Here is a 17,502-nt window from a genome sequence, read left to right as displayed (position 1 = left end):
TGCCTGCGCCCTGCACAGCGGCTGCAGTGGCGCCTGCCACCCCGAGGCCAAAGTCCCAGCCCGAGGTGACACTGTCTAAGGAATCAATGCAGGAAGCCACGAGAGTCCTTCCGGCCGGCTTCTTCGAGCGATTATGTCTTCAGTCTTTTGCCTTCGCGGAGCCCGGCAAAGTGCTTTTGCAAAAATACTCCGGAAGGCGTCGTGTGTAAATGAGCCAGCCAAAGGTTTGTTGTGGGGTCCTATTTCTTTTTAGTGACAACAAAACGTCGCATCTTGAACTTTGGGTACTCGCACATCCACTATTTTAGATAATTCTTAGATTAAGCCTGTAAAACAGCACCGGGGTCTTTAACCCATGATTCAAGAAGCACATTAAGTGCGAAACTATGCTCTGACTTCCAGCCAACAAACGCTGTTGCGTTCCGCAAATCTGAGTATGGTTTGCAGAGTGCCTGGGCTGCCTTAAGCATGCAGGAAATGGTCGCTGTCTACTAAAAAAAAGACTATAAGTCTTTCCAACTCTGCTCAGGTGAGCAACTTTAACATCACGAAAGTAAGGCATTTCCGTACTGATGTAATGCCATAGAAATCCAGGGGTGTGCTAGGGGGGCTAAATCCAGCAAAGAAAGGGCTTAAAAAATAATGGCGATGGAGCCGAAAGAGCATGCTGGGTAGATAACACACCAGGAAGCCATGAGCCGGAACCAGAAAGCAAAGCTCCTGAAGACTATAAACAAACTTGATTCAAAAGTAGACGTCATGCCTTTGGGCGTGGTGGAACACTCCAGAGTCTCAGCTCTCAGGGAGGCTAAGGCAGCAGATTCCTGGCCTGGCACTAAGCATCCTGTCTTGAAAAGGCTTTTTCTTAATTTAAATAAAAATTGTAAAGGCCACCAGAAAATAAAAAGGCGCGCGGGGTGGGGGGGAGCAGGGTCAGAGGGATTGCTGTCAGAAGGAGACTTCTTGAGATACAAGTTAGCAAAATGTAGTTTGTGGGCCTTATTTGATGATTTGACTTGATACAAAGAAACTTCATTACATTTACCTATTTCCCCGCCCCAGTGCACCTACTCACACCATTGGTGCAAAAGGAAGCAGAGCGCAACTTACCAGAGGTTCCCTTCTTCCACCATATGGTCACCAAGGATCAAACTCAGATCATCAGACTTGGTTACAAAGTGCCTTCATCCACAGAGCAATCCTGAGGTCTCCAATCAGGCTTTTTTCTTTTTTTTTTCTTTCTTTCTTTTTTTTTTTTTGATATTTGTGAACAAATTGGGAAATATAAACATAGGCTGAATGTTAAACGACATTTGATAATTATTAATTATCTTTCTAAAGAATGCTTTCTTGATCGTGTCTTTTTGGTTTTGGTGAGACAGTGCCTTTCTTCTTAGTTCATCCTCGGACTGCATCATCGGCCTCAAACTGTTGAACCCGATGTGTGCTCCCCTGCAGTCTGCTTTTAGCCCTGTTTTCCTAAGGTCCCTATCAGAGAAGATTACTGAAGTATTTACAAGCAAATGACAGGATTTATGAGGTTTGGCTTCATAGCAAATTTTGGAATTTGTCTTTAGGGGGAGATTTAGAGAAACAGAAATACAGGAACCACACTTAACACTGAAGCCAGAGGCTGCATGGACACTTTGTAGCAGGAGCAAGTCCCCAGATAGATGCCCGGATTCCAGACTTTATAAATATGCTACCTTTTGTGACAAAGAGACCAGTAAGATGGTCAAGGTGACGGCCAGGGAATGTGGAAATCCAGCTAAGTGGACACAACCCCCTCCTTGTGGGCTGATGACGAGTCAAGAACCTTCTCCCGCCTTCTGTGAATCAGAGGCTGAGGGCGTGGCAATAATAACAGTGAAAGGAGTGTGGAAAGATGAACTGACCTTATTTACTGAAGTGGGAAGAAAAAGTTGTGTCTGAGTTTCAGTCTAAAACTAGGTCATTTTCCTCCATGGAATTGTGAACCAGTAACAAGATCCAACCTCAACTTAGCCGTAAAGGACACACTTTACTCTTGACCAAGAGGAAGAGAGAGGGGCTAGGGAGAGGCTCAGGAGACAGCAGTGCTTGCTGTGAAAGCATGAGGCCTAAGTTCAAATCCCCAGCACAGTAATAAATAATAAATAAATAAATAAAATTTAAAAATCCAGATATGTGTGTACTTGTAACTCCAGCATTGGGGGCTAGGACAGGCGGACCTCACCGGCAAGCTAAAATGAGAAGGTTCTGCCTCAGTAAGAGACCCTGCTCAGAAAGCAAGGAGAGTGGTAAGGAAAGACACTGGCCGTCTTGCTCTGGCTTCTGAAAGTGTGTGCACCTGCACACTCGTCTGCATGCACCACACACAAAGGAAAATCAGTGGCCATGTGTGGTCATGCGTTGTTGCAATCCCAGCACTTGGGAGGTGACAGTGAGAGGATCGGGAATTCAGGGTCATCTGTGTTAGCTATGACCACACCATCATGCAGTGTCCCACTGCCGTTTTGCTGTTCTCCCACAGCCCTTCCTTACATGGCCCATCTTTAACAGAAAATCAACCTCTGAACCATTTACAAGGGAAATCCCAAGTAGCACATTTGAATAGCAACTAAGCATCCCTATTCTGAATAAATAAAATCTCAAATATCCCATATTTGCTAACCTTCATGTACTGACTTCATACTACAGATAGAAACTTCCACAATATCTTCATGCTACAGGTCAATCAAATCCCTCAGGTTATGTATTTTAGGTACATAGAAATGTATTCCAATATTCAGTGAGTTTTGTCTTTAATGAAATAGAGTCACATCTCCCAGATAAGCAAATATTCCAAAATTCAAAAAATCCTAAGATCAACACTTGTGGTCCTGAGCATTTTGGATAGGGCTGCTCATCCCATACCCTAGTGCTTTGGGGGCGCATAGAGTGGATGTTTTAAACTGAGACAGTTTCTCATGCATATTTATAAAGTCAAGACTATAATTTTTGATTCAGTATTGGGGATCAGACCTAGGGCTTTGTGCCCAGGCATACACTCTACCTCTGACTGAGCTATATCCCTTGTGCTGATCCATCCACTCCCTGTTCAATGAGAGGGTCTTCTAGCCTGGAATTTATGAAGGTTCTCCTGCTCAGCTGGGAACTTTTAGTCTTCTTCCCAATTTGCAACAAGGTGGATGCTTTGCTGTGTGTGCTCACTGACAACCATTCCGAAGAATGCTCATTCTTCACACCTGGCGTTTCCTGGCCCTATTTCTTTCCCATTAACTCTGAAACCATAAAGGAGGATGGTAGTTGAACACTTGACAGAGAGATACTTATTCAACAATACAAACTTTAAATTCTTAAATAAGATTTATTGCATGTGTATCAATGTTTTGTCTGCATGAATTATCAGTGCACCATGTGCATGTCCGGTACTCGCTGAGGCCAGAAGAGGATGTCAGATCCCCTGGGACTGGAGTTACAATGACCAGGATTACCAGGTTGCCATCTGGCAGCCATGTTGGTTGCCATGTGAGTATAGAAATCTTCCATGGTCCTGCTGAAGAGTAGCCAGTACTCTTAGCCACGTAGCCATCTCTCTAGACTCATATGAATAATATTCAAGGTCTACTTTTATTTTTCATACTCCCTAGGGATGGATTTTCCTGAAAACTTTATGAGAACCTGGTTTTTAACTGCATGAGTCGGCAATGGGGTGTATGTTGAACATTCCTTCCTGACATAATCACTTCTGCCCCTTGGGATTCTGGGAGTATCCTATGCCTGTGCTATGGCTTTGAGCTGTAGGGATTGTAGGGACCATCTAGTTATCCGTGAGCATTCTAAACTGGGTTCTTAAAACAAACAAACAGTCAATCAGGCACAGTGGCAAATACCTGTAATCCTAGTAACCCTCAGGAGACTGAGGCCAGAGGATTGAAAGTTTAAGGCCAGCTCGGGTAATATAGGGAGATGCCAGGTCAAAGCAAGCAAACAAAACTTTGAATTCTGATATAACCTGAGACTTTTATGGCAGATTTAAAAAGCCCTAACCAACCACCTATAAGAGCTCCATCAAAGAAGAGTCCCCATGTTAAGTATGTCTATCAGACAGGATGAAAGGCTTATTAAAGTTGAGGATTTACATGTGTGTGTGTGGCAACTAGTGGAAGCCAGAGGCTGATATATAATTTTTTTCTCAAAATCATCCTGTACAGGCAGGGTCTCTTTCTTGAGCCTGGAGTTGGCCATTTTGGCTAGGCTGGTTGGCCGGTGAGTCCTGGGGATCTGCTTGCCTCTGCCTCCCTGCTTTTAGGTTACAGGTGCTCAAGGTGATGTTCAGGTTTTGGGTGGGTGGGTGGGTGCTGGAGATCTGAATTCAAGTCCTTATGCTTGTATGTCATGCTCTTCACCCAATGAACCATCTCCTTGCCCTCACATTTTTTTGTCTATGAGGTCTAGCTATATAGCCGAGACTGGCCTTGAACTCAGCTCCTCTTGATTTAGCCTTCCTAATGTTAGGAGCACAGGTGTATGCAGACACACTTGGTTAAAGTGGCTACTTTTAACAACAAAACCAACAACAATGAAAGCATTTGTAATCTTCTGGATGTATTTATAATAAAAAGATCTGCGATCCAGTGGTGGGTTGTATTTATCACCTGTTATTCCAGATGCTTTCAAACAGGTCCAGCGACTCCCTCAGTCTGTTGGTGTTGTTGTCCTCCCGGATCACCATGTTGTAGCTACTGCAGGCTGCCACATAGATGATGGCAGTGACATCTGAGTTGGGCAGAGGGAAAGGGAAGCACTTTAGATAGACAAGGCTGGCTTCTCTGGGATTATGACTGCTCAGGTCCTAGGCACTGTCATTTGGGGATCGTGTCTAGAATGACGTGAATATAGGTTATATATACAACTGGGCATTGCTGCCAAAAGCTAACTGGAAATATGGGGTGATTAAATTCTCCATGAGGTTCACATTTAAGGAAGGACCATGGCTCTTTACTTCACATGTTACGTTTACTATGTTACACTTTACATAGAGATTAGAGTTTGATGAAAACACAGCTAGACACAGTGGTGGGAGTCAGCACCCAGCCCTCTACAGAACATGCAAATCACCATTAAAGCACTGGGTCCATTTTCTTCTCTCATCCCTCTGGCCGCCAACATCAAACATGCTGTGGAGGAGAAACAGAGGGGCTGGTTATTCAGGGGACCTGGGGAAAGGGGCACATGACTTTACCCTTCTCTCTTGTTGTCATAATGGTCGGTTGCTCATGAGGCCCCTCTGGGTCTGGGCCCTTGTCTTTGAGCTGCATGGCATGCGGCCTCTCCCCAACTTCACTTCTTCCTCTTTCATGCTGCACTGTGGATGCAGGAGTTAAGAGCAAGGCAGAAAGCTGCAGACACGGTGTCTAGGGACATATAGTAGGTACCTAATAGATGCCGTGGTTCCTAGTTCATAGCACACCTTGTACCAGGTGCATGCTAAGTCTGTGCTGGGGCAGATCCTCTGAGAACGTGTCTCAGCTTCAGAAGACTGCCTCCCCTGGGGAAGTGTGGGGCTTCCTTCTGCTCCAGCTCTGTCCACAGCCCTTTAGTCACCGGTGCCTGACAGGAGGACTTTGTCACCTACATTCAGGCAGATGATACAACCCTCCCTCAGGCTCTCCAGTTGTCTGGCTCAAGTGCCCACACAGTTTTCAGGCTGAGTTTCTCTGCCGCGCATCAGATGGACCCTGGCCTCTATCTCCCTCCCTCCTGCTCAGTGCTCCCCTTTCCTGGAGCTGTGTCTCCTTGTGGGTGAGCTTCTCAGTGCCCTCGCTGGAGTCCAGCCTCACATAGCCTGCCCTGAGTCCCAGTTCCAGCCCCTGGAGCCTCAAGGCCTTATGGCTCCCATTCTGGCCAGAGGCTGGCACCAGACTGGGCCTCCACCACTGTCCCTGTCACAGGAGACTCTTAGCAATGTACTCACTGAAAGTTCACTTTGTCCACTTGGAGTCGTGTCTCAAAGATTCCCGAAGTCAGCACTCTGCATCTGAGGAGGTCCTGGGGCAAGAAGAGAGAAGAAAGGTGTGCCTGGCATAAGTGTGGTCACTGAGAAATAAGAAGCTCTAATGAAAAAAAAAAGTAATTAAAATGCAGATGGAGAAAACCTCCACTGTTAAATCAATTTGGCTCTTCACACAGTAACCATGTTTGCATGCCCCTCAAGACTTTTCTTGGTTATTCGAGACAGGGTTTTTCTGTGTAGCCTTGGCTGTCCTGGAACTCAATCTGTAGACCAGGCTGAAACTCACAGAGATTCACCTGCCTCTGTCTCTCAAGTGCTGGAATTAAAGCCGTGCACCACCACCACCTGGCACCTCTCAAGACTTTTAAGAAGTGATTCACACCCACATCTTGCTGTTATATGACAGTCAAACCTCAGTACACAGTGTTCAGGGACAAAGTCTTGCCTATGTTCTGTGGCTACACCTGGAAGTCTCTACTGGGATGGGTCGGTTGGTAGCTTAACTCTCATTCATAAGTCAGGGACCTCAGGGCTGGAAGCTACTTTAGTAGGGCTGCTGTCACTTCCTTGCATAGTTCTGCTCTCACCACGACCACAGTTGATATGCTCCCAAGGGCACGGGAAAGCTACAGTTTCACAAGCTGACGTCACCCTGTCCTGGGCAGCTGTCATTATGCTGTTTATGAATCAGTCACTCTAGAAGATGATCAACGTTTCTCCTGTTTTATAATCACATCATCACACCTATGTAGGTTCCCTTTGAGGCGTTTTCCTGATGTTAGAGAGCCCAAGTTACACCGTGGGATATGTTTATATTAGCATATTAATTATATGCTATGATATTTTCATACTTTTATAGAATCTACTTTGAGCACGTTCCCGTTCCCTTCTCCTATTACTTTCCCTCCTCCCGATGCCACTCTTCCTTCCAACTAGTCCCTTCTGGTTTCATGTGTGTGTGTGTGTGTGTGTGTGTGTGTGTGTGTGTGTGTGTGTGTGTGTGTGACTCAATGAATTTAATCAGTGTTGCTTACAAGAACATGGGTAAAGGGTCATTTACAGGAGAGAAGATGTCTCTACCTTTCCCAAACCATTGACTCCCCCCAGAACCTTCATGAGCCTCATACTGAAGGATCATTTTAAGCTCTTTGGGTCAGCCATAGGGACAGATACCCAGAGAAGAAAGAGGAACTTCAATCTCCAGGGAATAGAGAGGAGAGAGAACCTCCATGTGGTTCAAGCCCCAGGCCTCCAGGGGTTGTGAATGCTCAGGGTAAGGGCATTTACTAGCAGACAGTGGGGGCAGGCTAAGTGCTGCTAGGTGTCTGTCTCAAGGGGAGACCAAGGCCTCCATTCTGTTTGACTTTAATATTCTGTTCTTTCACCTCTGCTTTCCTTCCCTCTTCCCTCTTCCCCAGTCCTGGAAGGTTAGAAGTGGCTGTTTTGAAACTGGGAGGGGGATGAAGCCCCATCCCTGACCAAGCTGGTAGGAAAAGGAGCTGCAGTGTTAATACAAAACCAGAAAGCAACAACGTTCCCAAGAACAAAAATATGTGTATGAAAGTCAGCAGGTGTGCATGAGTGTGACTGTATGTTGTATTTATGTTTGCATGTGTTTGTGAGAAAAACAGTGTGTGAACAATGGTGTGAGGGTGTGAAAGGATGCCCGTGCTTGTGTGTAGGTGAGGCAGAGTGTCTGCAGATCTCATCAGCACAGGCCGAGCAGCTCTCAGAGGAAGCTCAAGGGCAGAATGAGCAGACCTGCTTAGGGTGTGGCAGGTGAGTCAACACGTCGTCCTGATCCGTCCTGTTTCTTAAGTAACAGGCCACTTCCTCCTGTTCTCAGAGGTGAGACCCTGTTTCAGACCCGCCACCTCCATGAGGCCTGGCTTTCCAGGCTTGCCACATACTGGTGTTATTTATATCTTTTCTGTCTAAGTGCAGGATGCAGAGCAAGGATCTTAATCTTGGAGACTCTGGGGTCCCTGGCACTCAGTGCTGTCCTTAGGAAACATCCTTGGAAGAAACACACATTCATTCCTCCTTCATGTGAAAGAAGCAATGAGCAAGGTCCCTAACAGGAAGGGCTGGAAGGAGCTAAACATTAAATATGAAGCTGCTGGCAAGAGTCAGTTAACTTAGGAAACAACCAATTTAACACAGGGTTCACACAGGGTGGAGCAGGTGGGTGCGTATACTTGGATGATGATTATACAAGTAGAAAGAGTGAAATATGGCTGACAAAAAGTACCTATGAGGTTCCTGAGAGATGTAATTAAACACTGCCTTCCAGAGGAAATAGTGGGAGGGAAGTGGGGGGGACCTTCCTGCAGCCTATCCAAGTTGTGAGACTGAGAGGCTAACGAAGAGGCAAAGGCACCTCAGTCTCCCCACTCTGCTCCCCAAGGCGGTTTCCAAATTCCGCGCAGCTTTGACCCCTGACCTAGCTCCAAGCAACCTGCAGAAGCACTTCTTCAAGCTTGGACTTTGCCTAACGGACAGAGGTTTTAGAAAGCTTTTCCAAAGTCGGAACAGTCTCCCTAAGTGGGACGTTTCAGGAGCCCGAGGGTGGCCAACTAGCCACAGCTGTTGACAGTAGCCTTGAGAGGGCAGAACTCTGATTTACAACTAGGTGGGACCCTCATTTGAGTTAGAGGCACAATAATGTCGAATGAACTAAAAACACGTCCCAAACTTTCTGACCTTTGGTCTCCTCAGGCTTCCACAAAAGCCACAGAAAACTCCAACTGTATAAAACCACTTGTGTTGTGGACACTAAGCCCCCTTAGTAGTGGACACGAGCCTGGTACTGTACGTTTGTAATCTCAGTTACTAAGGAGGTTGTGGCAGAGGAATTACAAGTTCAAGGGTTGCCTGAGCTACAAATGGGTTCAAGGCCAGCTTGGAAACTTAGTGAGATTCTATCCCAAAAAAGAAATAAAAAGATAAAAATAAAAATAAAAGGAAGGGGACCTGCAGAGTTAGCTCAATGATAAATGCTCATGTAGTATGTTGGAGGCTCTGGGTTTAAACCCCAGCACATAAAACAAACAATTCGCTCCACCCACTCCACCCCCACTGGCTTTGCTATTTTCCAGTTTTTCCTGCTACAGCTGAAGGTGTGAATGCTGGCAGGACTGTTCTTACTAGTATAACTCAGAAGTTGGTGGCCATGAAGATGATCAAGAAGTGGGGACAAGGATAGCCAAGGAGAGGTTGTGGGGTGTCCCTTGTCATTAGCTTGCTGGACCTGAGGAGAAGCATCAGCTTTCTGTCATCCATTCACATTCTAAATAATTTCTTTGTGGAAAAAAATAAAAAGAGGAAGCTCTAACTGCTGAGGGAAAGAAGAGATTTTCCTCCGAATCACGGTACTTACTGATGAGTAAAAATATCCCTGTGGTAAGAGAGTCCTGGGGCTCTGGCCTCGGCTCCCTACATTGGGTCACCAGGGAACTCTGAGTTCTGCCACATACATGCTATGTCATGAATCTCTGAGACACTCCTAGGATCCTGCTGTATGACCTATCTGTCTGGTCCTGTTCCCTATTGGCCTGACAGTGTAATTGTAGAAAATGAACATTGGGGAAACTGGGCAGATGGCTTACTAGAACAGGCAGTGGAAGAAAGAAAAGAAAGGAAAAGACGCATCACCACTTTGCTTAATGTCTCCCGCTTTATAGATTTTTTTCTGGTAGTTTTGACAGCAAACGCCCCCCAGAAGATGTTGTATGTATTGCAGAAAAATCCTTCATTAGTGATTACGAACTGATTGGATTAATAATGTCACCAGACCAGACTGGCTTACTTACACGTGTCCTTCCCTCACCTCCAGTTCAAAGGCAGTAAGAAGAGCAGTTCTGGTTAGAATGTTCTGATTACACACAACTGGGGCCCTGTACTAAACTAAACTAATTGCAGAGAGCTAGTGTGTACATCAGTCTATCTGTTTTTCTCCCCCCCCCCAATTCTAAAATCCAGCTTAGAAAAAAATTGTATACATGAAGAAACATTCAGAGTAAGAATATCAAGGCTTCCAGGAATATTAAAAAAAAAAAATGCCAAGGTACCAAGATAAGAATTTAGGATTGAGGTCAACTTTGGTAAAATGCCATGCTCTCTGAACCAAATTTACTTCTGAGTTCTCCTGCCCCACATCCATTTTGTGGTGCTGGGATCTAACCTAGGGTCTCATGAATGCTAAGCATATATTCTATGCTGAGATCCATACTCAATTGTAATAATATGCCATTTAAAATATATTTACCCAGTTTTCAAGATTTAAAAATTAAAACTACATCAATTCTAAAAGTGTGGAAATAATTCATGGGCCTGGAGAGTTTTTGAAAATAATGTTTATGATTCATAAAAATGTACATTCATATAGTATGAAATGAACACATTTTAAGAAAGTTTAAGCATAGATAGTATTGTTCAATTTCACAAAATATATTTTGATCAAAATATTTTCAGTATAAAAGGGTCTTCAATTTACCAAGGAGAAGTTATTTTTTAAAATTATAATGAATGGAGGTTTTCCAGACTAAAGGACTAAAACACAGGTTGTATTCATGCATGCCTGACTCAGCACAACTGTGCATATGAGGACACTGGGCAGTTAAGGTGTCCCATGAAGCAGACTTACCAAAAATAAAGGGTACATATGCACACACACACACACACACACACACTCACTCACTCCTTCACTCAGAGTCTCAGCACTCATCTGTGCACACTTGCACTTTGTTTTCATTAAGCACTCATTCACATGGGAAACCACACTGTAACAATGGATGTTCCAAAGAATTTTGTAGAGGCTCTATTTTGTCTGAAACACTGGAATTCTCTCTTAATGGAAAAAAAAAAAAAACCTCCAGAATAAGGGGAATTTAAATAAGACAAACTTTGCAAGTTTTTTTTGTAATTAACTTAAGTTAATATATGTGCCAAACAAACACAAGTTGTTCTCCGTGTTTGGAGGCCAGGAGAAAGTGGGAGTAGCTTTGCTTTTATACCAGAGGATAAAAGGAGGCGGCAGGTGGTGGTGGCTTCTAGTCTCTATTCTTTCTAATGCCAGCTCATTCCTTCATCCTAGACTTTTAGCTGGCTAAATGTACATTTAAGCTTGGCAGATCCATCGCATTAACTTATGCTTTTTTAGGTTTTAAAAGAGTTGTTTAAGACAAAATACAAACAAATACAAATAATTAGAACAAAAATGTTTATATTTTTGGCTATTAAATAAAACAAAACACAGTTCCAGGATTTACCTGGACAAAGCAGCAGTTCTTTGGCAATGTTAGGCATGTAATAGGACTGCCATGTTGATGAACATTATTTTGATAAGAAGTCTATAAAGGGTTGATCTTCATTAGAAAGCAACTAGAAATTATCAAATGTTAAGCCTTAAGAATTTACGGTAAATAGGATATAATGAACAAATTTAATTTCTCCTGGTAATCAATTATTGGCATTTTCCCCAGTTACTCAAACTCTATTATTACATGAACTAACAGAATGTAAAATGAGCATTTTGTAAAAATCTTCTAAGGTAATTTTAATATAAGCTATGAGAATAAATTAATCAATTGTAGTTGTTCTTCGGTAGCAAAACCAAATGAAATACAAAGTATTTTTTATCAAATAAGTTGAACAGTGTTTACAGATTTGTAAGTAAACTAAGTACCCAATCCTCCTCATTTAAGTTTTTGTACCACTTGTCGGTCGATATATCATCAACCAAACTAAAAACAAACTTCAATCTGATAATTCTATGTGATAACGGAACACATGAGGACTAGAGTTCTGCCGATTTTTCTAGATTCATATAGAGCAAATTAACCGGTCCTGTTAGAAGGCAGCTATAAAAAAATACACATCATCATAAGCTATAAAGAACTTTAAAATCCAGTTAGAAGTGGAGGAAAACTGGAATTTCTTATCCTATCTGGAGAGGGCTATATATCCAAAGGTTTTTCGAAAGAAGAGCCTTCGGTATTCTGGCCCAATTCTAGGGCACCTCTCTAAACAGAGAGGGCGTCAAAGGAAACCTCGGGCTGGTTCTGCGGTCAGACTTGATCCCGAAGGCGGGCCAGTCTCTGGGACAGTTCGTCCTGCTCAGCCGAAGCCACGCTCGTTCCCACGGAACCGGTCTGGCCCTGGGGCAGCTCCATGTTGAGGTCGAGGCCCGCCTCGTCTGCCATTTCCTGGAGCAGCATATCCACTTGGTTCTGGGGAGTGGTCAGCGTCGTCGTACTGCTCATCGTGTCTTCCATTTGTTGCGTCTGCACGTCCAGGGTCTCAAACTGGTGCTCGAATTTGTCCATCAAGGCAGAGATCTTCTCCAGATTCATGGTCTTCAACGTCGCATCCATCGACTTAACCACACCGGCCATGGACTTGGTTACTTTGCCCATCGTCACCGCAGTTTGGACTCTGGCAGCCACCGCATCCACCCGCGCACTCATTCTCAAGAAATTCACCGCTTGGTTCTTCTGGCGGATGGCATTTTCGGCGTGTATCCTCGCAACTTCCATGTTGCCCTTCTGAATGGCCTTTTTAATTTTGGCTTTTTCGGCCTTTTCCTCCTTGTCGCATTTTTTGGAACTCCTGTTCAGTTCTTTGGCCGCGAACTTCAAGTTGAACAGATGTTTCTCCATGTTGGACATGGTCGTGCGGCTTCTGTGGCGTGGGCCGGGGTGAAGAAGCAGGGATACCGGCTCAAAGAGGTCCGCTCCCAGTAGGCGCTCCTTTGTTTTGGTCTCACTTCCTGTAACTACCGCGAGCGGCGCAGACAGTGACGTCAAACCGGCGCCGGGTGGGGTCCGCGGGAGAAAAACCGGGCCAATAGAGGGCGGTGCCGGAGGGCGGTGCCCGAGTGACGGACAGCGCCAGGCTCCGCCTACCTAGGCCCCCGCGGCTTCACTGCTGGTGTTTACCTGGCTGCCTCTTTGGCGAATTTCCGCTTAGTTTCTAAGGCAGCAAAACTAGGAGCAAATTCCTAAAACAGTTGCCCACAGGCACTTTTTATTTTTGTGGGAAGTGTAGCTACCGAAGAAGACCGGATAGGTCCAGACCTGCATGTAAAAAATATCCTGGTGGGGCTGGAGAGATGGCCCAGAGGTTAAGAGCACTGCTTACTCTTCCGAAGGTCCTGAGTTCAATTCCCAGTGGCTCACAACCTCTGTAATGGGGTCTGGTGTTAATGAGGTCTGGTGCCCTCTTCTGGCCTGCAGGCATACAGACAGAATATTGTTTACATAATAAATATTAAAAATATATATTTATTTATTTATATATCCTGGCTCCTGCTAGGGAGGACCTGTCTTTGAACGCTGCACTAAAATCCTGCAGAGTAGCAAGACAATTTCCCTGAACTAAACCTCTCTTTGTACAGGGAACATGAACAGGAAGACAAAGTCGCATATCAAGACCTGCAACTTGGTCTTTGCCAGGGATCGCTGCATGGTTCAGATGCTTCCTTCCTGACCGAACTCCAATCCTGACCAAACTCCAAACCCTGGCTGGTTGCTCAGTTTACAGGGGAACTGCTGGCAGTTGTCTTCCTAAAGCCTCCTATTTCTGAACAATTAAAACGTCCCATCGCTTGCTAGTACGATTTTGTCTTTCTCCTGTTTTATAAATACTAAGGAGCTTTGAGGCACGGAGACCCACACACTGGCACACATCAAGCCTTTTAGGTACTTTAACAATAAATGCAGGCTTTCCATGGCAGCATTGTGTACTGTAGCTTTCCTTTACAAACATTCTTCCCACACAGCAATAACAAGATGGCAGAAGGCCCACTGTCCTCAAGAGCTAGCAGAAGACACTGAATATATGAGCAAATTCTGTTTAGAGATTATTTTAGTCCAGAGTCCTCCATCACTCAGGTGATAGATTGTCAATCAGTTAAAGTGCCTATGCCAAGGGCATTTTCCAAGAACACAACTCCATTATTTTTTCTTTTTTTCTTCAAGATAGGGTTTCTCTGTGTAGCTTTGGAGCCTGTCCTGGAACTCGCTCTGTAGACCAGACTGGCCTCGAACTCACAGAGATCTGCCTGCCTCTGCCTCCTGAGTGCTAGGATTAAAGGTGTGTGTCACCAGTGCCCAGCCAGAACACAGCTCTTACTTACATTATTGTTCTCTGCAACAGGGACACACAGACGACCCTCCTCCGCAGGGCGTGTTTCCTTGCTGTGCAAGTCTAACCAGCCTCAAGAATGGAAATTGCTCAAGATTTGTGTCACTGGACCAAAGTAGAGATGGGTGAAAAATGACCCCTTCCTTGTGCCTATACCTACTGAGGTTCTCTCCCCCATCCAGCCTTCCCAGGACCCCTTACTGTAATACAGTTGAATTCTGCAAGGTTGCCAAAGCATAGGACATATGCCTGGTCCTCATCTGTCATGACATTAAGTACCCGATAGTAGTGAGCACTACTCGGCTGTCCCACTGTGCAGTGGGTATAGGTAGTGTGTCTAAGAAAGCTTTATTGACTGGAATGTAGCTGAGGGGCTGTGGCATTATTCCAATCAGTAAGCTTAGCACTCACCACCTCCCATCCTCAGCAAAGCTCTTCCTCAAAGGAAGCGGTTTGGAAATGTCATCTATAAATGAACTGAGAGTAAGAAGAGAGGGTGTCTTGAGCCTTTCTGCTCACCCTCAACCTACTCCCCTCCCTGGTCTTTCTTGTAGCTTACAAACAAGTTCTTTGTCAATGATCCCTAACTCCCTCTTCTCCACTTTCACTCTCTCCCTTCTTTGTTTTTTTTTCATGGACCTGGGAATGGAAGCTAGGGCTTCATGCACACTAGACAAACGCTCTACACCGATCCATGTCCTAGTCTTACTGCTTTCTTCATAACAGATTCTCATTGGGTGGGATGGTTTGGAATACAACCATGACACACTCTGATAGCCGGAGCTAATGACTACCACTGTTCATTAAATGTTTAACTGCTAAGCATTGCTCAGCACTTTCCATAAATAAACTCATTTTATCGTCACACGTAGACACTATTAATAACTCAGTTTTCAGGCAAGGAAACCTAGGCATGGGAGTTAAGTAACTCGGCAGAAGTCACAATTCTGGTTAAATGTTAATATCAGATTCCATGACACCTGCAGCAGCAGCAGCAGCAAGTTAATCCAATACAGATAACAAGAGCAAAGAGATCTCAGCACCTGGAAGTTTGAGGCAGGAGGATATGAAGTTCTAAGCTAGCCCGGGCTATTCAGTGAGAATCTGTCTCAAAATCCTAAACACAACAGTAACAAAACAAATGATCATTACTTATCCTAGAAAAATAAGTCAGCGGAGCAGCTGTTCCCTTGAGAAGACTGAGGAATGTCAGCAATTGCAAGGCTGATGGAAGGTGGGGAACAGCCACTGAAAGACCCTACACTTAGTGAACTCCAGCTAGGCCACTTCTCAGCGTGGGTGGAGTCAGGAACCATGTACTATCTACAGCATCTTGACACAGGAAGGCTGACTTTGTCCCTGGCAGGTACTTTCCTCTCCCTGAGTAATGAATGTAGTACCCCATGACCTGCTTTTTCTCTTCCATGGCTTTTTCTCTTCCCTGTAACTCAACATGATCTAAAACTTCTACCTCCTCGGCACCTGTTACTGCAGCAAATCTTTATTCTGTTCCTGAGACTCTCACATAGCTGGCTCCTCGGCACAGGATAACTTGTAAGACCATTTGGGGACTCTTTAGAGACTGGCCTCAGCCCCCGTTCCCATTTTCATACACATCTGTCCACCTAGAGTCAGAGCCCGAGGAGCCATCTCTGAGGAGCTCTTATCCACACCTGCATCCAACACATCTGGAAGCCTTCCCCGTCCTTTACACATCTGAGAGGTGTCCGCAGGGTCTGTTTTAGACTTGTGTTGTAGATATTATCTGAAGCTGTGTTACTTTTGTTTATGCTGTGGAACACTTTTCTGAATGGTGTAAAGATGGGTTGCTTCTGTTTATGCAGCATTTGTTTAACTCTGTGAAGCTGTGATTCTTTGCCTGTCTAGAACACCTGATGGTCTAATAAAGAGCTGAATGGCCAATCGCTAGGCAGGAGCAAGGATAGGTGGGACTGGCAGGCAGAGAGGATAAAGAGAAGGAGAAATCTGGGAGAAAGAGGAAGAAGGAGCAAGAGAACAGGAGAGGAGGACACTAGGTGTCAGCCACCCAACCAGCCAGCTAGCAGTAGTACTCAGTAGTACTCAGGTTCCATTCCTTGAACCTTGTACCTTTCCTTGAAAGAGGCAGCTGGCACTTTCCTCACAGGTGGGTCACATTTTAGTATCCTGGAGGTCGCCATTTCAATTTAGGCTTCCCCTTCACAGCTTTGCACAACACTCACTTAGGAGTTCCGTGCAGGGCCTCCAACCTGCTGCACATAACCTGGCCTCAGTGGCTTCCTGAACCCTTGATGGAAACCTTCATGGCCCCATGGGTTTTACAAAACCAAAAAAAAAATGCTGTGTCGATGACTCCAAGTTCTGCTGCTAGCCTCGAGACCTCTCGGACCACGGTTGCAATGACCAAGTGCCTTCCCAGCTGAACTGAAGAAAAGATGCCCCACGCATTTGTCTGCCATAGATGTTTTATACCCTGGATTAGAGTGCCCCATGGGTAGGGTCTTGCCCTCAAGACACTACTCAGTTTCTCTCTGTGTAATAAACTCTTTCAACAGTTACAGTGTTTTGTCTTCACTCTCTTGTCTGCTGGTTTACAACCTCAATCTCTTTCCAATGTGTTTCATCCCCAAACTGAACATTTCCCACACATTTCCCTTCTACTTTCTGGCAATACCCATGCTACAACCTGACTGCTATGGTGTCTTGACGTTTTCTCTTCTAAAAGTCCTATTCCATTACCTTTGATTTCGGCTTCCCTCAAATTTTCAGAGCATGTACAAACCATAGGCAAGTGCATTGCCAAAACGTGACATGAATTACCTCTAGCCCAAGTCCAAATAGAATTCTTGCATCCCTCTAAAACCTTGATGGCACAGGCTCTACTGACTATATTTCCATTTTATGAACAATTTTCATTAAACGAAACAAAAAGTAAGTAAAGAGTTGAGATGGCCTTGGAGCAGCAAAGATGGCTCAGTGGTTAAGAATTCAGCCACACAGGACTGGGATTCAGGCCTCAGGGGAGTATGCAGAAGATGAGGTAGGAAGATCATAGGATAGAAGACTCCGAGGAAGCAGGGCCTTCATGATGCAGGATGGATGCACATCTGACCTCACAGAGAAATGCATAGTCTTGTAGCATGCACAGGGCCTACACAGGTTCAAGCTAGAGGAGTCCCAGTACTAAGGGGGAACTGGGATCCCTTATCCCAAACCCAGAATTGACAATCTCCAATTGTCAACTGGATGTCAACAGAAAAAAATGGCATTTCATTGAGTTTACAAGGCAACTTAGGCAAGGTGTTGTGCCTAGGACTACATGTTTTGGGGGATGCTTTGTCCCATAATGCTTTGTTTGT

The 17,502-nt window shown here is 44.9% G+C and overlaps 1 protein-coding gene and 1 long non-coding RNA gene across 2 annotated transcripts; one reads left to right on the top strand and one right to left on the bottom strand.

Annotated features, from left to right (window-relative positions):
• Positions 1 to 85: 85 nt before the first annotated feature.
• On the top strand, positions 86 to 13,613 carry LOC125390352 (uncharacterized). The gene is made up of 2 exons (XR_015734685.1): positions 86 to 224; positions 13,395 to 13,613. It is a non-coding gene; the product is annotated as an uncharacterized LOC125390352 (long non-coding RNA).
• On the bottom strand, positions 11,206 to 12,792 carry Chmp1b (charged multivesicular body protein 1B). The gene has a single exon (XM_048419316.2). It carries the CDS (start codon positions 12,664 to 12,666, stop codon positions 12,067 to 12,069), a length of 600 nt encoding a protein of 199 aa, XP_048275273.1. The 5' UTR covers positions 12,667 to 12,792; the 3' UTR covers positions 11,206 to 12,066.
• Positions 13,614 to 17,502: the final 3,889 nt, after the last annotated feature.

Source organism: Myodes glareolus, chromosome 13 (genome assembly GCF_982192425.1).
Source record: "Myodes glareolus chromosome 13, mMyoGla1.1, whole genome shotgun sequence".
NCBI lineage: Eukaryota > Metazoa > Chordata > Mammalia > Rodentia > Cricetidae > Myodes > Myodes glareolus.
The sequence above is the reverse complement of the archived record's forward strand: the minus strand, read 5'-3'. Positions and strand labels throughout refer to the sequence as shown.

Coding starts and splice junctions, on each gene's coding strand:
- Chmp1b (XM_048419316.2), bottom strand. CDS start 12,666: ATGTCCAACATGGAGAAACATCTGTTCAACTTGAAGTTCGCGGCCAAA.